The sequence below is a fragment of the Pelophylax lessonae genome (genome assembly GCF_965119305.1).
Source record: "Pelophylax lessonae genome assembly, chromosome: 8".
Classification (NCBI taxonomy): Eukaryota; Metazoa; Chordata; class Amphibia; order Anura; family Ranidae; genus Pelophylax; species Pelophylax lessonae.
This window is the reverse complement of record NC_138775.1, coordinates 125,870,389-125,893,240: the sequence shown is the minus strand read 5'-3', so window position 1 is coordinate 125,893,240 and position 22,852 is coordinate 125,870,389. Positions and strand designations below refer to the sequence as shown.

General features: G+C 44.9%; 1 protein-coding gene across 2 annotated transcripts in view; it reads left to right on the top strand.

Moving 5' to 3' along the window:
• Positions 1 to 22,852, top strand: part of IFT56 (intraflagellar transport 56) — a gene marked incomplete at its 5' end in the record, with an annotated part of 385,523 nt that overhangs the window by 340,215 nt on the left and 22,456 nt on the right. For both annotated transcript variants that reach the window (XM_082266190.1, XM_082266189.1), the window contains one exon: positions 22,512 to 22,581. In XM_082266190.1, the coding sequence (XP_082122316.1) occupies positions 22,512 to 22,581 (70 nt within the window). The remainder of the gene's footprint in view (positions 1 to 22,511; positions 22,582 to 22,852) is intronic.

Sequence of the window (22,852 nt, the reverse complement as noted above, 5' to 3'; positions counted from 1 at the left end):
TTTTTGGCTCTAGCTGTTTGCTGTATGCAGATACCCCTCATGTAAGCTTTATGAACCCCCCACAGGGACCATGGGTCAGAAACAGAACAGGCGTTGAGTTGGATGAATTCATATAAACGAGTTTTGACAAGGTCAGCCGTCAGGGGGTCCTGCAGGATTCTGGTGTTGCAACGCCAGACAAACGAATTGTCCCTAGCTGTGCTCTCCTCCAAGACCATCTCCACAGCTGCGTGGTCAGACCATGTGATGTTCCTGATGGTCATGGAGGAGATCCTGCTCAGTAAGTACAGATCCGTAAGGAACATGTCAATACGTGAATAACAGTGATGTCTGGAGGAGTAGAACGTGTAGTCTCGTTCCGAGCCGTGTTGACACCTCCAGACATCAAATAACTGCTCCCTATGCAAGGAGTGGAGACATCCAGCCCGGGTTCAACTACCATATTAAAATCCCACATATTATAACATTACCGTAAACAGGCATCAAAACAGTCTTGAGAAGTAGGCACAGGAGAAGAAGACATGCGGGTAGTCTTTGTGAGCACAGTAAGGGTGAGAAAAGGACAAAAAATGTTTTTTTTGTACAGAAACTACAGTGCCTTGCGAAAGTATTTGGCCCCCTTGAACTTTGGCGACCCTTTGCCACATAAAACTGTAATTTTTTGTGAAGAATCAACAAGTGGGACACAATCATGAAGTGGAACAAAATCTATTGGATATTTCAAACTTTAACAAATACAAAACTGAAAAATTGCGCGTGCAAAATTATTCAGCCCCCTTAAGTTAATACTTTGTAGCGCCACCTTTTGCTGCGATTACAGCTGTAAGTCGCTTGGGGTATGTCTCTATCAGTTTTGCACATCGAGAGACTGAAATTTTTGCCCATTCCTCCTTGCAAAACAGCTCGAGCTCAGTGAGGTTAGATGGAGAGAGTTTGTGAACAGCAGTTTTCAGTTCTTTCCACAGATTCTCGATTGGATTCAGGTCTGGACTTTGACTTGGCCATTCTAACACCTGGATATGTTTATTTGTGAACCATTCCATTGTAGATTTTGCTTTATGTTTTGGATCATTGTCTTGTTGGAAGACAAATCTCCTTCCCAGTCTCAGGTCTTTTGCAGACTCCATCAGATTTTCTTCCAGAATGGTCCTGTATTTGGCTCCATCCATCTTCCCATGAATTTTAACCATCTTCCCTGTCCCTGCTGAAGAAAAGCAGGCCCAAAATATGATGCTGCCACCACCATGTTTGAAAGTGGGGATGGTGTGTTCAGAGTGATGAGCTGTGTTGCTTTTACGCCAAACATAACATTTTGTATTGTTGCCAAAAAGTTTGATTTTGGTTTCATCTGACCAGAGCACCTTCTTCCACATGTTTGGTGTGTCTCCCAGGTGGCTTGTGGCAAACTTTAAACTACACTTTTTATGGATATCTTTAAGAAATGGCTTTCTTCTTGCCACTCTTCCATAAAGGCCAGATTTGTGCAGTATACGACTGATTGTTGTCCTATGGACAGGGTCTCCCACCTCAGCTGTAGATCTCTGCAGTTCATCCAGAGTGATCATGGGCCTCTTGGCTGCATCTCTGATCAGTCTTCTCCTTGTATGAGCTGAAAGTTTAGAGGGATGGCCAGGTCTTCGTAGATTTGCAGTGGTCTGATACTCCTTCCATTTCAATATTATCGCTTGCACAGTGCTCCTTGGGATGTTTAAAGCTTGGGAAATCTTTTTGTATCCAAATCCGGCTTTAAACTTCTCCACAACAGTATCTCGGACCTGCCTGGTGTGTTCCTTGTTCTTCATGATGCTCTCTGCGCTTTAAACGGACCTCTGAGACTATCACAGTGCAGGTGCATTCATTCAGAGACTTGATTACACACAGGTGGATTCTATTTATCATCATTAGTCATTTAGGTCAACATTGGATCATTCAGAGATCCTCACTGAACTTCTGGAGAGAGTTTGCTGCACTGAAAGTAAAGGGGCTGAATAATTTTGCACGCCCAATTTTTCAGTTTTTTATTTGTTAACAAAGTTTGAAATATCTAATAAATTTCGTTCCACTTCATGATCGTGTCCCACTTGTTGATTCTTCACAAAAAATTACAGTTTTATATCTTCATGTTTGAAGCCTGAAAAAGGTCGCAAAGTTCAAGGGGGCCGAATACTTTAGCAAGGCACTGTATATCTGCCTGGCATCTTCGGACATCAGACCATAGGGAGAACCGCTTGGCTGGGTGATTCAGTCCATGTACCTTTTAATGACAAGAATTTTATAGTAATGGTGGAAAAGGGGTGAGAACATCTGTAGAGCTGACGTTGAATTCCCAGGTAAGAGTGTTAGTGGCATCAGGTGATTTGACAAGACAAGCAAGAGAAATATCAGACACGTTGGGTAGGAAAGGGGTAAAACTGAACAAGGACGGCATAAGTGCGTCAAAAAATGTGCTCAACGTAGCGCTTAACATAAAAAAAGTCTGAAGGCAGGCAAAACCTGCAACAAGGCACGAGGGGCCATAGGGACTATGGAGATGGCCAGGAACATATTAAAGCGTTTGCAAGTCGAACACATTTCCAGCAGCTCATTTCTTCTTGGTTGAGCGATGCTTGGAAACCACCTTCCATTCATCATTCAGCAGAGTAGGAGCCAGGTTTCTGTTGGATGGGTCCTGCTGAGGTGGGACAATGCCCCATTTTTGAAAACAGCTATGCCTTCCTCAAGGGTTTGAATAAGGACCGTTGATCCATCATGAGTTATGGATAAGGAGGCTGGATATTTCCACTTGTGCACGATTTTATGATTCCTCAGGGCCTTCGTCACAATTGAAAGGTTTTTGTGCCTCTGCAGCGTGTGACAGGAGAGGTCGGGAAGTATGTGCAAGTGAGGATAATCAGCATGGAGAGTAGACTTCTGTCTAGCTGCTGCCACAATTTTCTCATTAGATGGAAAGAAGTGGACTCTGAGGAGAACGTCACGTGGGATATCTGGTGCAATAAAATTGGGCTTTGGGATTCTATGTATCCTATCGATTAACAGATCCATATCTGAGGGATAGGGGACCAGGGAGGAGAACAGATCCTTGGCGAATTGGTTTAATTGTTGTGGTTGAACTGTTTCAGAAACACCCCTGAGTTTCAGGTTGTTCTGCCTGGATCTGTTCTCCAGGTCCGCTATTTTGTCTTTGATCCAAGCAATATCATCTGCATGGTTGTTATGGGCCTCTACTAAGATTTTAAAAAGATAAGGCGCATTTTGACATGGAGGATTCTAACACATCCACTCTCTCACTTAAACGGTGCACATCTTGTTTCACCTGTTGGAGGCACTGCTGCATGTCTGCATGTATGGAGGACCTGAGAGTCAGTAACATATTTTTAAAGGACCGTTTCTTACACTGGTTGGTCCCAAGTGGGGAAGGCATTCATGGGGTCCTAAGGATCTGTGCGGGGGATGACAGGAGAGGGCAGCAAAGAGGAATGCTCCATACCTGCGCTGTGATCCTCGTCCAGAGGTGACTCTCTGTGGGGTCTTGCTTTAGCTGGGCTCCTGGCAGAAGGGGACACAGGAGAGGATGATCTGGAGGAGTCTCCGCTGTCAGGATTGGCAATTTGCCTGTGATTGTGTCCCGCTCCTGCTACGCTGCCTGCTCCACGAGTGTCATGCAGAGACTGTCCAGTGCCATTTTGCTGTAGACCAGCGGAGCGAGGAAAGAAGAAGCCCTCCAACTTCGTAAGCTTCGTAGATTGGGAATTCATGATGAATACAATAGAAGCGATAGGTGTGGGTCCAAGGATGATTCAATGGATTAAAACACTATTTAAACATCCAAATGTATCGGTAAAGGTGAATGGAACCCTGTCAGCACCGTTTGAGATGCAAAATGGGACAAGACAGGGATGTCGGCTCTCCCCCCTCTTATTTGTGCTGTCATTGGAGCCATTTTTGGCTACCATACGGAACAGCGCAGATATAGGAGGGTTAAAGAGCAGAGATGTGGAACATAAAGTTGCGGCATATGCCGATGATATTTTGTTTTGTATTAGTAACCCAAGAATTACACTACCAAACTTAATAAAAGAAATGAAAAGATATGGAGCATTATCAAACTTAAAAATTGGTCCTGTAAAATCTGAAATTCTAAATATAAATATGAATAAGAAAGAACTAGCCATGCAAAAAGAATTCCCATTTACCTGGGGGGTGAAAAGATCTTGGGATAAATTGAACCTCATCTTAAAAAAATGTATACTAAGCAAACTATATACCACTACTCACTGTATATACTCAAGTATAAGCCGACCCAAATATAAGCCTAATTTTACCACAAAAAACTGGGAAAACATTGGCTCGAGTATAATCCTAGCGTGAGAAATGCAGCAGCTACTGGTACATTTTTTTGTTTTGGTCCAGATTTCTTAACCTTTTTTAGCAAGCAAGCTGTGGCTAATTGCTACTACAACCTTTTTCAGGACCAAATCCATGTTTCTCTTACGTCCTCCGACAGTCGCCGCCTCTTCATATTCGTCACAATGGGGTATTAGACTTTGCTCCGAAGGAGTAGCTAGGCAACAGAATATGTTAACATTAAAGCTTTTAACATATCCCACCCTCAAGGGGTGGTCCCCTCAGTCAATACCCTCCTACTTCCTTCAACCATATCTCAGTTTCAATGTCTAGCTTGTCAGGAGTAGCTGGTTCTCTCTGTGCTGGGGCTTTGTGCCCCAGCCTCTTTCTTCTTTTTTGATTTTTTGTTTGAGTTTTTTCTCTCTCTTTGCTTAGCTGTTCTTTTTGTCAGCATTAGTTAGTTCTTCTGACGAAGAGGATCATGCGGGCTGGGTCTCGGGCTGATCCCCCTGGTCGCAGGTCGTGGGTCAGTGGCTTCCCAGCCTGCCATCGAGTGTTCAGCCAGGTAACGCTCCTGGCACAGTGAACGACCCATCCCTGTTCGGTGCAGGGATGATTGGTGAGGTGGCTACCTCACTGGAAGCTGTGCGGTTTCTTAACCCCCATTTTGTGCGTCTTGTATGCGACTCTCCCTGCCTCATGTGCAGCGGCTTGTTCGCCTGTGCGGGTCCCCCACACCATTGAGAGGTAAGTGTATCTATGTGGGGACCTGTCTGTCTGGGGGGGTGTCAGTCTGGGACTGTGTAACCTGCCTCTGTTCACACTGTTTGTCTCCCTATCACTCTGCTGCATGCTGCGGGCTGCAAGGGGGGGGGGGGTGCTGTGTGACACTGTCTGTGTCAGCCTTGTTCAGTGTGAGAAGCTGTGTGCTGTGGGGCATGTTTTGTGGCATGTTTGGGCACAATACAGCGATCGCTGCGGCGATCTGCCATGTTTTTTTATATGGATGGTGTTATGTGCATTACTGTACTGTAGGAGCGGCGGTTTCAGCGCCAAACAGGGCCATTTTGCCTGCACTCGCTCCGGCTGCATGTTCTACATGCATGGCGGCCATTTTCTTGTAGCCTCCCATAGGCTTTAATAGAGCGCCCTGGTCTCATCACTTCCTCTTCTCCTGGGTACACCGATCGAGGCAGCAGCAGCAGCGAGGGTCTCCTCAGGTTTTATCCTTCTGTTCTTGCTATATCCATTGCCTGTGTCAGTTTATTGTCCCTGTGGGGGTCTCATTGTGCTTGTGTGTGGTGCGGTGGGCTGCGCTCGCCGCGCTTGTTAAAGGGGCAGTTAACCCTTTATTCTCCGGCATATCATATTGGGGCAATGGATTCTCAGGAGGGCAAATTTCCTGCCACCGTGGTGGAAAGCCAGGGGACCGCTGTTTCCCCCCCAGGGGGGGATTTGGCCACTATTGTGGCCGGCCTTGCTGCTCAGGTGCAGATGCTGGTGGCTGCTCAATCTACTAAAAGACCCAGAGTTTCTATTTCCTCTGATTCTGAGGGCGAAGGTGATGGGGCTGTTATGGCGGGGGTCTCCTTATCGGGGTCCCGCTCCTCCCTGGATCTAGTGGGGTCCAAGGTGGAGGCTGAGGTTGAGGGGGTTGATAATTCTCCCCCTGGCTCGCCTGAAGAGCTTGCAATCATGGATGAATTGATTGCTTCCATAAAACAAACGCTGCGTTTGCAGGATGAAGTGTGTCCCCCCGCTGCCTTGTCGGCTTATGGGATGCAGAGAAAACGCAGGACGCCGCAGGTTTTTCCCTGCAATGATGATTTTCAGCGCGCTGTTAAGGAACAATGGCGCAATTTACGCAAACCTTTTGCTGTGCCAAGTAGGTTCAAGCTGCGTTATTCTTTTTCGCCTTCCACTGATGAACGGTGGTGTGTACCACCCCCGGTGGATCACGCAATTGCGGTTTTGAACAAATCCACTGCGATTCCTGCAGAGGATTCCCTGGTGTTCCGTGATGCCACGGATAGAAGAATGGAGTCTCTTGCCCGTCATACTTATTCTGTTACGGGTTCTATGCTTAAAGCTCTGTTTGCCTCTCTCATGGCGGCCCAGGCTGTCCCAAGTTGGACGCAGATGCTTAGGCGTGTCCTAGTGGCCGATTCGGCCTCGCCGGCGACCCTGGATATGGTGGATCAAATCCACCAGGGTGTCATGTATCTGTGTGATGCGGACTTGGACTTAGTCCCGTTGGCTGCACGTGTACACAGCATGGCGGTGTTGTCTCGCCGCCTGGTTTGGTTGAAGTGTTGGTCGGTGGACCAATCTTCACGTAAGACCTTAGCCAATCTGCCTTATGATGGGTCTCGCCTTTTTGGGGAGTCCTTGGATGTGTTGATTAAGGGGATCACCGGAGGTAAGAGCACTCTCTTGCCCCATTTCCCCAAGGCTAAGGGGGCTTCTGGGAAGAAGCATGCTAATTTTCGGCCCCCTCAGGGGTCCTTTCGTGCCTTTCGGTCGCACTACAAGGGCAAACCGTTCAAGGGACAAGGCTCTCAAAAGAAGCCCTGGTCTGGTAAACAGAAGTCCGGTCAGTCCGGACCCGCTGCCCATAACAGTGCGGCCTGAAGGGGCGCCCTCACCCAGTTTTGGGGTGGGGGGACGCTTGCTCGGTTTTCTTCAACCCTGGTTGGCCCGCGTGCGGGACAGGTGGGTTCAGGAGATCGTTCGATCTGGTTACAAGATCGAGTTTCTCTCTCGGCCGGAGAGCAGATTTTTTCCCTCAAATCTTCAACTGTCTCCAGAGCGTTTACGGGACCTGCACCTGGCGGTGCGAGACCTGAGGGCTCAGGGAGTGGTGGTTCCGGTGCCTCATCGGGACAGATTTCGGGGGTTTTATTCCAATCTGTTCACCGTGCCCAGGAAGGAGGGCAAGGTTCGTCCAATTCTGGACTTGAAGGCTCTAAACTGCTCTGTGCGGGTTCGCAAGTTCCGCATGGAATCCCTGCGGTCGGTGGTGGCTGCCCTGGTTCCAGGGGAATTCATGGCCTCCATCGATTTGAAGGATGCGTATCTTCACATCCCCATTTTCGAGGGTCACCAGAGGTACCTTCGATTCGCCATTGCGGAGGATCACTACCAGTTCGTGGCGTTACCTTTTGGTCTCGCCTCGGCTCCGCGGGTTTTCACCAAGGTGCTTGCACCGGTTCTGGCATTATTGAGAGCCCAGGGCATCTCTGTCCTGGGGTATCTGGATGACATTCTGGTTCGGTCTGCGACCAGCCAGGGTCTGGAGAAGGACCTGTCTGTCACGATGCAAACTCTACAGGAGTTTGGTTCGACGATAAATTTTCCAAAGTCGACACTGAGCCCGTCGGTTCGTCTTCCCTACCTGGGAATGATCCTGGACTCGGTTCAGGCGAAGGTCTTCCTGCCGGAAGACAAACTCGGAACTCTTCAGGAGGAAGTCAGGTCCCTCAGGGACTTTCCGCACTCGTCTCTGCGGACGTGCATGAGATGTCTGGGATTGATGGTCTCGGCCTTCGAGGCGATTCCCTTCGCCCAGTTTCACACGCGGGGTCTCCAAGCGGAGATCCTGTCCAGGTGGGACGGGCGACCTCAATCTCTGGATCTTCAAATCTCGTTGGGCCATCACACCAGAAGGGACCTTCTGTGGTGGCTCCAGTCCCCGATGGTGTCGGGGGGCAAGTCTTTTCGTCCTATCTCGTGGACGGTGATCACCACAGATGCCAGCCTGTCGGGCTGGGGTGGTGTTCTGGGCGTTCTGTCCTCCCTTCCGATCAACATTCTGGAATTGCGTGCGATAAATCTCTGTCTTCATCGTTGGACGGACCGGCTGCAGGGCTGCCCGGTTCGGGTGCAGACTGACAATGCCACGGCGGTGGCCTACATCAACCACCAAGGGGGCACCAGGAGTGCCCGAGCGGCTCGAGAAGTGGCCGACATTCTGTCCTGTGCCGAGACTCATGTCCCGGCGATAACGGCGGTTCACATTCCGGGGGTGGAGAACTGGCCGGCGGACTATCTGAGTCGCCAGACCCTGGATCAGGGGGAATGGTCTCTCCACCCGGCTGTCTTCCAGATGTTGTGCGCGAAGTGGGGTCTTCCAGATGTGGACCTGTTCGCGTCTCGTCTCAACAACAAGGTGAGAAGGTTCGTGGCAAGGACGCGCGACCCTCGGGCAGACGCGTCGGACGCGTTAGTGGCCCCGTGGCATCAGTACAAGCTGATGTACGCGTTTCCACCGATTCAGTTGCTGTCCAGGTTCCTTCGCAGGTTACACTCGGGACGCAGCACGGTGATTCTTGTGGCACCGGATTGGTCACGCCGGTCCTGGTACGCAGACCTCGTGAATCTGGCGGTCGACGCCCCGTGGCGTCTGCCTCTTCGAGACGATCTCCTGTCTCAAGGGCCGATATACCATCCTGCTTTACAGTCGCTGGCTTTGACGGCCTGGCTGTTGAGACCGAGGTCCTGAAGGAGAGGGGTCTCTCCCCTGAGGTCGTTCATACCTTGATCAACGCGAGGAAGTCTTCCTCGGGGAAGGTTTACTACCGTACTTGGAAGGCCTATTTTGCCTGGTGTGAGTCCAGGGGGTTTTCACCCCGCACGTACTCGGTTTCCCGTGTGTTGTCCTTCCTTCAAACAGGTGTCGATCAGCGTTTGGCGCTGGCTACGATAAAGGGTCAGGTGTCTGCGCTGGCCGTTCTTTTTCAACGTCCCGTGGCTTCCAACTCCTTGGTTGGCACTTTTGTTCAGGGAGTGCGGCATCTGGTTCCTCCTAGGAGGGATCCTCTGCCCCCTTGGGACTTGAATCTCGTTCTATCTGTGTTACAACGTGCTCCTTTTGAACAGATCAGGGAGATCTCGTTGTCTATGTTGTCCAAAAAGGTCGCCTTTTTGGTTGCGATCACTTCAGCTCGCAGAGTGTCGGAGCTGGCGGCTTTGTCCTGCAAGTCTCCGTATCTGGTTATTCACTTGGATAAGGTGGTCTTGCGACCTAATCCTTCTTTTCTTCCGAAGCGAGTTTCGGAATTCCATCTCAATGAGGATATTGTCTTGCCTTCGCTGTGCGCGAAGCCTAAACATCCGAAAGAGGTGAGACTACATTCTTTGGATGTTGTTTGGGCGATAAGGGTTTACCTTAAATCGACTGAGTCTTTTCGTAAGACGGATTCCTTGTTTGTTCTTCCAGAGGGTCCTCGGAAGGGCATGGCGGCGTCGGCCTCTACCATCGCCAAATGGATCAGGCAAACCATTGAACAGGCCTATGCTTTGCAGGGGAAGGTTCCCCCTGTGCCTGTGAAGGCGCACTCTACTAGATCTCTGAGTACGTCTTGGGCCTGTCGTCATGGGGCTTCTGTAGCCCAGGTGTGTAAGGCGGCGACCTGGTCGACCGTACTACAAGGTAGATGTTCAGGCATCGGCGGATGCTTCCTTTGGCCGCAAGGTTCTTAGTGCGGCTGTTCCCTAGGATCACCTGTTGGGATCCCTGGCTGTTGGGATATGTCTTTTATTCCCTGGTTATTTGTTTTTCCTGGGTTGTTGCTCCTGTTGAGCAAGTTTTTTCCTATTGCCCAGCTGGTTTCCTTCCTTTGGTAAGGTTCCTTTCTTTGATGCGGAGACTGCGTTGCCTTACGGCGCGGATGCGTTTCCCACCCCTCATGTTTGCACTGCTTTGGGACGTCCCCATTGTGACGAATATGAAGAGGCGGCGACTGTCGGAGGACGTAAGAGAAAACAGAATTTTTGTAAAATCTTACCTGTAAAATTCCTTTCTCTGAGTCCTCCGACAGTCGCCGCCCCCGCCCCTCTTTTGGGGTTTTGGTTATATACTCTACTGCTATTCCACTGAAACTGAGATATGGTTGCAGGAAGTAGGAGGGTATTGACTGAGGGGACCACCCCTTGAGGGTGGGATATGTTAAAAGCTTTATTGTTAACATATTCTGTTGCCTAGCTACTCCTTCGGAGCAAAGTCTAATACCCCATTGTGACGAATATGAAGAGGCGGCGACTGTCGGAGGACTCAGAGAAAGGAATTTTACAGGTAAGATTTTACAAAAATTCCGTTTTTTCTCTTTCCTCCTCAGTTGTCCCTTTGTTTCATCTGATGTACAGACCTCTATATAAACTGCAGTGCCTAACTATCAAAAGTGTCAATGACACACTGAGGGAGGGAGGGGCCTGACGATGGCGCCGGCAAGGAGCTGCTGAGGTGCTCCTGGAGATTCCATCTGGGACATGTGCTGAAGCATTTAATATGAAGAGACCCTGTCGATCATCCACTCCTGTCCAGCAGCTAAACCCCTGAGCATCTGGCATAGCTGGGGTCATAAGAGGTTTGGAGCGTGGCTTCATATCCCCTGAGGGAGCTGGGGCTGGATGGGAGAGGTGAGGAGAGGAGGAGACACTAGGAGGACATGTGTGCCTGGCGCCCACTGCGAAACCACCGTGTGAGCGGCTGGGGACCCTCACTCGAGTATAAGCTGAGGGGGGCTTTTTCAGCATAAAAAATGTGCTGAAAAAGTCAGCTCATACACGAGTATATACGATAATTAAATTAGAGCAGAAATAAAAATAAACTTTCTAAATTCCACATGTTGCCAATACATATCCCACTGAATAATTTTAAAATATTAAAAGTAATGATAACAAAGTTCATATGGGGAAACAAGAAACCGAGAATACAGTGCTTAACACTAAGTAAAGGAAAAGCACAAGGGGGATTAGCGACACCAGACTTTAAAAGGTATTATAATGCCGTAGTGATATCACGGTTGGTGGAATGGGGAAAAATAAGCAGTGGTAAATCATGGGCAAAAATTGAAAATATGGTTAGGTGATAATATTTGGTTGCCACACAAGTATAGAAAATTGGATGTAAATACACACTAGTTGACTAGAAATGCATTTAGAGTTTGGGATTTAATTTATAAACAAGCAAAATGGGAGTATAATTCACCGTTAATTTCACTCACAGGGACAAATTATTTTTTAGCGGGAAATGAGGCACAATTTGGGGATTGCATAATAGATAAAAATGCACAGATGAAGGATATAATGACAAAGGGAAATTATTTTTATATCAGGAGTTGAAACAGAAAAAGGAATGAATGATTTTGAATAAATTGCGGTATTCCCAGCTAAGACACTTCATAATAGCATTACAACAGCCTATTAGGTCAGCAGAGGAACTTCTTCCATTTGAACGTCTGTGTAATTCCCAGAGAGGATCAAAACATCCTATATCTCATATTTATAAAATACTTAGACAGTAGAAGACTGCCATTAATTGAAAAGTGGCAAAAAAGAACTGGGATCACATTTGGACTAGCAACAATTGAGTAAACTCATGAGAGCTGTTCATAATACGGCGGTAGATATGAAACTCAATAGAGATGAACTATAAATGTTTGAGTAGGTGGTATACAGTCAGGTCCATAAATATTGGGACATCGACATAATGCTAATCTTTTTGGCTCTATAATGGATTTGAAATGAAAGAAACAAAATGTGTTTTAACTGCAGACTTTCAGCTTTAATTTACAGCTTTAAATTACAACAGTTTGTATATGTGCCTCCAACTTTTCAGGGGACCAAAAGTAATGGGACAATTGGCTGCTCAGCTGTTCCATGGCCAGGTGTGTGTTATTCCCTCATTATCCCATTTACAAGGAGCAGATAAAAGGTCCAGAGTTAATTTCAAGTGTGCTATTTGCATTTGTAATCTGTTGCTGTCAACTCTCAATATGAGATCCAAGGAGCTGTCACTATTAGTGAAGCAAGCCATCATTAGGCTGAAAAAACAAAACAAACCCATCAGAGAGATAGCAAAAACATTAGGTGTGGCCAAATCAACTGTTTGGAACATCCTTAAAAAGAAAGAACGCACCGGTTAGCTCAGCAATACCAAAAGACCACAGAAAACAACTGCAGTGGATGACTGAAGAATTCTTTCCCTGGTGAAGAAAATACCCTTCACAACAGTTGGCCAGATCAAGAACACTCTCCAGGGGGTAGGTGTTGGTGTGTCAAAGTCAACAATCAAAAGAAGACTTCACCAGAGTGCATACAGGGGGTTCACCACAAGATGTAAACCTGTAACGCTTCTGCGTTTTACGTATGATGTGGATTTTCAGCTGCAGAAATATTCCACTTCAGTAGTCATGTAGAGAAACGCTGAGACACCATTCCCAACTCTCAATGACTCATCATGTGTGGAGGATCTCAATTCAGCAAGTAAATACACACACTCAATAAGATGTTTCCTAGAGTGACTTATGTATATAGTAACACAGTGATGATAGGCTGAAGAGACAGGTTGGGTAGAGATGGTAGATGACAGACACTTGAAAGGAAATGTTCTTGAAAGTAAGATAGTAGCAGATGGGATGCAGATAGGTTTAGCAATCATGTATGGTAGTAGATGACAGAGTAGCAGGTGGACATACAAGAGAGATCAACCCAGTGCAAGAACAGGTGGTAGTAGGCTCAAGAGCTAGCAATCTTAGATAATGCAGATGTAGTAATAGTCCTTAGTATGCAGAGCTAGATAGTGTAAGCTTTAGTATAAAGGTTATAGAGGTTTCCCCTGTGGGGTACTTATCACTAATAGCAATGTAGCAGAGGAGAGGTTCGGCAAGAGCGGATGATCCGGTAGCGGGATACAGGGATCAGCGCAGCGTGGTTCCGACAGCGAGGTATGCTTGCAAGCATGTGAGCTTCAAGACAGGTTAGCATCAAGGCACAAAGCAGTTTGAACGAACACATGTGAGTGAGAGCCGGCGATCTAAATAGCCATCCAGTCCGGCGCTCAGTGATGACAGCATCAGTCTTAAAGGTGTATGCGCACCTTACCAAAAGAGAATGGTGGGGCGCATACACTTATGAAAGAGTAATTAGGGTACCCAAAGGTACCAGAACATTACAAAACCATTGGTGAGCCTCAAAAACAGGAAGGCCAGATTAGAGTTTGCCAAACAACATCTAAAAAAGTTTTCACAGTTCTGGAACAACATCCTATGGACAGATGAGACCAAGATCAACTTGTACCAGAGTGATGGGCAGCGAAGAGTATGGAGAAGGAAAGGAACTGCTCATGATCCAAAGCATACCACTTCATCAGTGAAGCATGGTGGTGGTAGTGTCATGGAGTGGGCATGTATATCTGCCAATGGAACTGGTTCTCTTGTATTTATTGATGATGTGACTGCTGACAAATGCAGCAGGATGAATTCTGAAGTGTTTCAGGCAATATTATGTGCTCATATTCAGCCAAATGCTTCAGAACTCATTGGACGGCGCTTCACAGTGCAGATGGACAATGACCCGAAGCATACTGCGAAAGCAACCAAAGAGTTTTTTTAAAGGGAAGAAGTCCAATGTTATGCAATGGCCAAGTCAATCACCTGACCTGTATCCGATTGAGCATGCATTTCACTTGCTGAAGACAAAACTGAAGGGAAAATGCCCCAAGAACAAGCAGGAACGGAAGACAGTTGCAGTAGAGGCCTGGCAGAGCATCACCAGGGATGAAACCCAGTGTCTGGTGATGTCTATGCGTTCCAGACTTTAGGCTGTAATTGACTGCAAAAGATTTGCAACCAAGTATTTATGATTGTTAATCTATCCCATTACTTTTGGTCCCTTAAAAAGTGGGAGGCACATATACAAACTGTTGTAATTCCTACACCGTTCACCTGATTTGGATGTAAATACTCTCAAATTAAAGCTGAACATATGCAGTTAAAGCACATGTTGTTTGTTTCATTTCAAATCCATTGTGGTGGTGTATAGAGCCAAAAAGATTAGAATTGTGTTCGATGTCCCAATATTTATGGACCTGACTGTATAACGCCTGTGGAAACAAGTAAATACCAATTATAAAAATCCCCATTGTGCTGGAGAGGGTGTGATCAGAATGGCACAATGGCACATACAGTATATATGGTGGGAGTGCCCAAAGATAAGGGAGTATTGGCAAAGAGTGCGACAGTATATAAAAGAGAACAGTTCAATAAAGCAATATAGGAGTACGGTATTGCCCTATTTGGTGAATGCTGCAAATGGGGCAATACCAAAAAAGAATCTGAGTAGATCTATGAATTGAATATTGAATGAATATTTAATTTTCAAGTAGTTGTGAAGAAAATCAATTAGAGAGGTTTAACACCACCTGGGAAAAATGGACAGAATTCAAAAGAACAAGGAAATACATGGAGATAAGGGGTGAAAAGGAATAGAAAGAGAAAAAGAGAATGGAAGAAAACAAAGGTGGTAGGAGAAATAGAGAAATTGGTAAAATACGGAGAGGGGATAGGCGGGAGGGAGCAGGTAGGAGGTGGAGGGGGGGAGAGAATGTAATGTGAATGTTTGTATATATTGAATTGTATGCAGTTTTATATTTTTCTGTTGGTATATGAAAAACAAATAAAGGAAAAGTAGAAAAAAAGAGAGAAGACAAGTTCGCCCCTGCATGGGGGATGATTTACATGCTTGCTTTGAACCTTCTACACTGAGTCGTAGAACCAATTAATACAGTTAAACAGAAGTTGTGTAGAGGGCCAGGTCCCAACATCTATGAAGTGGGAGGTCTGATAGTGCCTGGATTTAGGTGTCGATCGAAAAATGACAGCAGGATACTCACTTTAACAGAGTTTAAAATGTGATGAATCCACAAGCGCCGAGCTTGTTCGCACATCCCTTCCGGTATTTTGGGGCCCTACGCGTTACCTCACAGCACGTGACTTCTTTAGGGTCTAATATGCTCAGTTGCACTCACATGTAAACTATGGTATTTTAGCATCCATCCCAATAATTGTAAAAAATAACCTAGAAACACTACCCAAAAGGTTGATGTTCCAGAAAAAACGGGGGAGGGGGGATGTTGTGATGCTTGAGTAAGAAAATATGAAGCAAAAGATGTAGGTATATATATAACATATCAAACTTTATTAATACAATTCATGATAAAAAAGACTTTCATAGCAAAAAGTGCACACAATAACAAAAAATATTCACATAAATCACAAGTAATACAGATTAATAAAAAAACACTAATGCCGGTATATAGGTTTGGAAAACCTTCAATACATCTGTAAACATCAAGCATATAATGATGGATACCACACACTGTGGATACCACATTCCACAGTGTGTGGTATCCATCATTTATATGCTTGATGTTTACTGATGTATTGAAGGTTTTCCAAACCTATATACCGGCATTAGTGTTTTTTTATTAATCTGTATTACTTGTGATTTATGTGAATATTTTTTGTTATTTTGTGCACTTTTTGCTATGAAATACTTTTTTATCATGAATTGTATTAATAAAGTTTGATATTTTATATATATACCTACATCTTTTGCTTTACATTTTCTTACCCAAGCATCACAACATCCCCCCTCCCCCGTTTTTTCTGGAACATCAACCTTTTGGGTGGTGTTTCTAGGTTCCTTTTTGACTTGTTTAGGGATTACCAGGGGATGTGTGCTTTGCATTTAAATAGGGTTGTTAATGTCTCTTGATCTAGCGGCCATGTTTTTCTAGTCAATAATATATAATAACCGCTAATGTCCCAATAACAATTTGCTGTGGCCATTATATGTTAGACCAGGTGGCAGAGAAAACCTTTAGTTGATTATTATAAAATAAAATTGACGAACGGGGACTTGATAAGGTGCATTCTGGACTAGCATTCAATGATAATAGGTGGCCGCTTGGGTAAAGATATGTGAGGATAGGTAACTCGATCGGGCTCCAGGATAACGGGAGAGGTTTACGTAGATTGAATACATGAAAATACAAATTTTTAAAAACAATTTTTAAAAATAGTTTGAGTATGTTATACAGTGCCTTGCGAAAGTATTCGGCCCCCTTGAACTTTGCGACCTTTTGCCACATTTCAGGCTTCAAACATAAAGATATGAAACTGTAATTTTTTGTGAAGAATCAACAACAAGTGGGACACAATCATGAAGTGGAACGAAATGTATTGGATATTTGAAACTTTGTTAACAAATAAAAAACTGAAAAATTGGGCGTGCAAAATTATTCAGCCCCTTTACTTTCAGTGCAGCAAACTCTCTCCAAAAGTTCAGTGAGGATCTCTGAATGATCCAATGTTGACCTAAATGACTAATGATGATAAATAGAATCCACCTGTGTGTAATCAAGTCTCCGTATAAATGCACCTGCACTGTGATAGTCTCAGAGGTCCGTTTAAAGCGCAGAGAGCATCATGAAGAACAAGGAACACACCAGGCAGGTCCGAGATACTGTTGTGGAGAAGTTTAAAGCCGGATTTGGATACAAAAAGATTTTCCAACCTTTAAAGCCATTTCTTAAAGATATCCATAAAAAGTGTTGTTTAAAGTTTGCCACAAGCCACCTGGGAGACACACCAAACATGTGGAAGAAGGTGCACTGGTCAGATGAAACCAAAATCAAACTTTTTGGCAACAATGCAAAATGTTATGTTTGGCGTAAAAGCAACACAGCTCATCACCCTGAACACACCATCCCCACTGTCAAACATGGTGGTGGCAGCATCATGGTTTGGGCCTGCTTTTCTTCAGCAGGGACAAGGTAGATGGTTAAAATTCATGGGAAGATGGATGGAGCCAAATACAGGACCATTCTGGAAGAAAACCTGATGGAGTCTGCAAAAGACCTGAGACTGGGACGGAGATTTGTCTTCCAACAAGACAATGATCCAAAACATAAAGCAAAATCTACAATGGAATGGTTCACAAATAAACATATCCAGGTGATAGAATGGCCAAGTCAAAGTCCAGACCTGAATCCAATCGAGAATCTGTGGAAAGAACTGAAAACTGCTCTTCACAAACGCTCTCCATCCAACCTCACTGAGCTCGAGCTGTTTTGCAAGGAGGAATGGGCAAAATTTTCAGTCTCTCGATGTGCAAAACTGATAGAGACCTATCCCAAGCGACTTACAGCTTTAATCGCAGCAAAAGGTGGCGCTACAAAGTATTAACTTAAGGGGGCTGAATAATTTTGCACGCCCAATTTTTCAGTTTTTTATTTGTTAACAAAGTTTGAAATATCCAATAAATTTCGTTCCACTTCATGCTTGTGTCCCACTTGTTGTTGATTCTTCACAAAAAATTACAGTTTTATATCTTTATGTTTGAAGCCTGAAATGTGGCAAAAGGTCGCAAAGTTCAAGGGAGCCGAATACTTTCGCAAGGCACTGTTTATCGGTGCTGCTCGCTATATCAAGGCTATCACTATTTCTCCAATTTCTGAGAGCCACACACTTTTTATTAATTTGTAGCTGCTGACTTTTATTTTTTTCTGAAGGAGCCTGGAGCTCTGCTTTAACCTAATTGCATCTCTCGAACCAGGAATGAAAACTATGCTGCCACTTTTCAAAGAGCTTGTGGACAGTATTAAGAAGTGGAGGGAAGTTTAGGTCAAAGGTAAGGGACAAGCTGGCAGGCAAGTTCCCAAGTATTTTAGGGCTACATCTATCCCTTTGAATTTAAAGGTAAGTTAAAGAGTCCAGAGTAGGACAGATGACACAGCCACTGCCATCGCCTCAGACTTATTGAAGTTGATCTTTAGATTGGATAAGGTTCTGTAAAGTTCAAATTCATGAAAAAGATTAGGGATGGTAATGACCGGATTAGTCACAGAAAAAGCATATTATCAGCGTTTGCCAACACATATTACGATCCTTTTACACAGAGACCTGTAATACCGGGATTCAGGTGGATTCAGCCCTGTTTAGTCCCATTAGTGATGGGGAAGGGCTCAGAGAGTATACCGTTCGCCTTAACCTGAGCCATTGGCCAAGAGTATATACTCGAGATCCAATGTAACACATTGTCTCCCAACCGTATGTTTTGCAGTACTGTAAAGTTAAACTACCAATTTACCCAGTCCAATGCTTTTTCCGCATATGTTCCCAGAAATACATAAGGAGTATGAGTCTGGTTGGCAATATGAATACAATTTAAAACTTTAATAATGTTGTCTCTTGCTTCACAATTTGGTATAAAACCTACTTGGTCCAAATGTATTAACAGTAGCAAGTGTTGCTGGAGAGGGTCACCAAAATTTTAGATCAATATTCAACAATGATATTGGTCTATAGCTACCACAAGATGAGGGTCCTTGCCGTCCTTAGGTAAGACCGATATATGTGCTTTCAACGACTCTGGATGAAAGGACGCTGAGGTACCTAGAGCATTGAACATGTTACCATGTGGGGGCCTAATACAGGGAGTAGAAGTTTGTAGTACTGTAAAGTGAAGCCACTTGGCCCAGGAAATTTTCTAGGTTTGGTGGTGCTCACCACCACCTGTAATTCCTCCAGGGTCAAGGGTCATTTTTTCTGTGGCACGGGTTTATAGTATTAAAATATTCTACACTGAGCCGAATGAGCAGTCTGTCTCCAACAAGCATATTTCCAAAGCACAGCTGGATGTACTCAAACCAGCAGGCTACAGACAATATTACTGGAAAGAAGGGTAACCCATCCTATTGACATCTTTAAAGGTTGATGGTACAAATACAAATTTACAACTTTTAGTGAAAGTGCCAATATGATTTAGGCTCTTAGGTCTGTGTGTGCCCACAAACGCTGCTGACCAGTACTTCTGGGGGAAAATACATGCACATTTTAAGGTTACAAGAATCTGTAAATGTTACTAATTTCAGTATTCTTTTTTAGCTATGTTACTTTCATGCACTGTGCCTTGCGTGTCTCCTCACCGCAAACTGCAAACTCTGCATGTTGCTGAACAGTACTACTCACACATACAGGCCAATGCAAAAACCGCATATTCCCTGGAATACATAAAGAATGTCATAGACACTCTGTAGAGGTATGTTCCAACTTTGCACCACAATTGTCAGAGCTTCAGAGGAGAGCACTAAGGTTGGTGTGCCCATAATGGACATTCCTTCCTCAGTGCATCTCCCTTCCCGGGCCACTGCTCCTGTCACACAGACAGGTGCATGGCTGAGGAGTTTTGTTATGGGGTGGGTGTAGCCTCATGGTGAACTCTGAGAGACTAGTTCACCATCAGATATGTCTTGCTTGTGATTGATAGAGAGCGGTTATTCAGATTAATAGTGGCTATCAAATTTGCCCACTGTCAATCACAGCCAAGACCTAACTAATGGAGAACTAGTCTCTAAGTTCCTTATCAGGCTTTGCCTACCCAGCAGCGCAGCAGTAGGGAAATGGGTTATTGGTAGGGTTGCCACCTGTCCAGGGTTCACCCAGACAGTCCAGGTTTTAAATCATGTGTCTGGGTTTCGGAAACCCAGACACATACCTCCCAATCGTCCAGGGATTTCAAGGGAATCTGTCCTGCAGAACTGGACTGAAGACAGTGCAGGAGCAAGTTCTGGCACTGGGCTACACTCACACACAGTGATGTATCCTCAGGGAGTGCAACATGTACTCCCACCCAGTGCACCCAGTGAGAATTCCTGTTGGCAGTGCCTGCCTGTGCTCTGGCTTCTCCCCCCCACCTCATTCACCTTTTTAGCCATTGGTTGCTAAGACCGCCGGCGTTCTAGCAACCAATGATGCATTTTGATAAAAAATTACTCCTATACACTCTAGTGCAGGTACCAAAATTAACTCTCAAACCGTGTGATATATCAATAACAACTAATTGCCAGGTGCACTAGTGTTAAAGTGCAAGTGCCAAAAATTAACAAAATAAATAAATAGGATCATAAAAGAATCAATAGTTGCCAGGTGCACATGAGAATATGAACAAACACTTAATAGTATGTGCAAGAATAAATAAATGAATGTAAATACTTAGATATACAAATATATATAAGTGACACAAATGCCCTGATATAATCAAGTACAGTAGTATATAGTTGATTAATTGAATCAATAAGTAAATATGTTAGGTCCTAAAGTGCAAGAGTGAAAGAAAAGGTATATGTGCAAATAAGATAATCAAATAATGGTATGTAGGACCATAAACAATCAAATGAATAATCAGTCCAGTAACACCATCCTATATTCAATAGAGTCTCTGAAAGATCTTGTAATTGCACGTCTTAAAGCAGAGTTCCGGCCTCAAATACCTTTTTTTAACTAAAAATACCCCTATAATACTAATCCATCTCCCTATACAGAACCGCTATTCTCATACTTAGAAGGTGTACAGTATTGGATTTTAGTCAAAATCTTACTTTTAAAAACGCTGTATGGGCGCAGCCATCTTGGATGTGGGCATCTGAAGCCGCAGTGTAATCTTCTATGTCCTTCTTCCTGATTCCAGGGAGTGTTCTGGGAGTTCTTCCTGATTCCAGCCTCCTGGGAGTGATGACAAACAGCTCCCAGGATGCAATGCAAAGGCGGTGATGTCGGTGATGCAAAGTGATGTCGGTGGCCACAGAGGGGGGGGGGGGGGAGAAGGAGAAAGTACAATCAAAAATGCCCTGAAAATAAGGTAAGGGACCCCCGAAAAAAATTGAAAATGCCCAATTGTGGATCAGCATAGCGAGCACTCCAGGAATCACTAAAGTTGCAAAATAGGCCAGAATTCCACTTTAATTTCTCCAACATCTCCACCAAGACACAGGACCAACCGGTGTGCACGAAAATGCTTACCAGAACAAACAGACCCCTTGTTATAGGAGGTCAGTTCAGGCTGTAATTCAAAAATTGTTGACAGGGTAGTTTGCGGGCGAGAACCAGTAATTCAATATCCAGTAAGTAGCTCAATCAATAGCACTATCCACCTTCAAGTATCCTCAAACCCGGGAAAGGTATCCCTTGATTGGTATAATAAAACAACAGAGAGGGCTCTTATGGTTAAGTACGTAGGTAAAAGATTTATTAAATATAAAGAATGCACTTACAGAATGGTTTCTTTCAACCCCACATGTAGAACACTGCACTAGAGTGTATAGGATTGGTCGAGCGCAGCTATTATATATATCACTATAAAAAATGTTATCACTTTTCACGTTTTCATGTTTATGTTGCAGCTCCCAACCAGGAATCATTCCTACACTTTTTTTGACTTACGTTTTCTTTGACTTATATTTATTCACATATTGTTTTCCACTGCGCGGGTACTGTTGGTGCCCAACACCAATTTCTTGCCTTCCAATGATGCATTTTGCCACTGTGCACATTGGGAGGAAAATAACACTTTGTAGAGCTGCTCCACCTCCCAGCTCAGTCCCCCAACTCTGGCTCCCACTTCCTGGCTCGCAGTGGCTATCACATGGTAAGGAAATCTAATGGGGGTCTTGCAGGGGCGCTGATATAAGGAGGTCCCTGATTTAATGGGGTTTTAAAGGGGGGCACTGATATAAGGGGACTCTGATCTAAAGGGTAGTTTCTAAGGGGGGTGCTAATCTAACAGTTGGTCTCTATGGGGCGGTTCTAATATAAAGGGGCTCTAATCGAATGGGGGTCTCTAAGGGGGGTGCTTATATAGGGTCACTCTGCTATAATGGGTGGTTACTAGGGCTACATTCACCCGGCAATTATTAGGGCTAGTGTGAATAGTAGCTAGAGGCAGGAATCAGAGATTCTGCTGCCGGCCCTGTCCACTATGAAGGTAATCGCAGGTAATCACTGGCTGTGTGGAGAGCAGCGAATAACAGAGCCTGTCCGTGACCTGTTGCTGTTATGAACAGAGCTGGCAGCCGCACCTAGCTACTATTCTCACTGGCCCTAATCTCTGGTGTGAATGTAGCCTTGGGAGGTACTGATATATTGGGGGGGGGGTCTCTGAGTGGGGGTGCCTATATAAGAGGACCCTGATCTAATGGGGATACTCTAAGGGGGTGGGGGAGGGAATTATTTTGCCATGCGTCTATAGAGTGTCCAGGTTTGGCTTAAAGAAAAGGTGGCAACCCTAGTTGTTGGGTGGATGGAACCTAATGGGGAACTCTGAGGTTAGTTCCTCTTTAGGACCGCCTTGCCTGGGATTGACATCAGATGGCAGTGGATGGATTCCAAACCCATCATTGGGTTGGCATTGTACAAATGTTTGAACTTACAGTGGTGGTTCCATATTTTGTTCATTTATGATTCATTTGACATCCTTGTTTTTTGAGGGCACTTCTGCCTAATTAATACATTACTAATTATATATATTTTTTTCTAACTCTGTTTTAGGTGTTTTTATTAATACAGAGCGAGAAGATAAAAAATGATTATGTTTACCTGAGCTGGCTTGCCCGATGTTGTAAGTAGTCACTCTAACTTCCATTATACATCTCTGGAATGCTCTCTTTTACTCACACACATAGTATGAAAAATTACTGATGGGTACCGCTGCTGCCTCTATGAGGTTGTATGCTAGGCAAAGCAAAGGGCAGGGCCCCATCCAATCCCTATATCCCTGCATGGTTTAGCACAAGCTCAAGACTAGCAAGCAGCGAGCAAACTGTAGTAATGGAAGGTAACTTCCCTGATAACATCTCAACCGCAGCGAATGGCAAAGAATGCAAAATGAT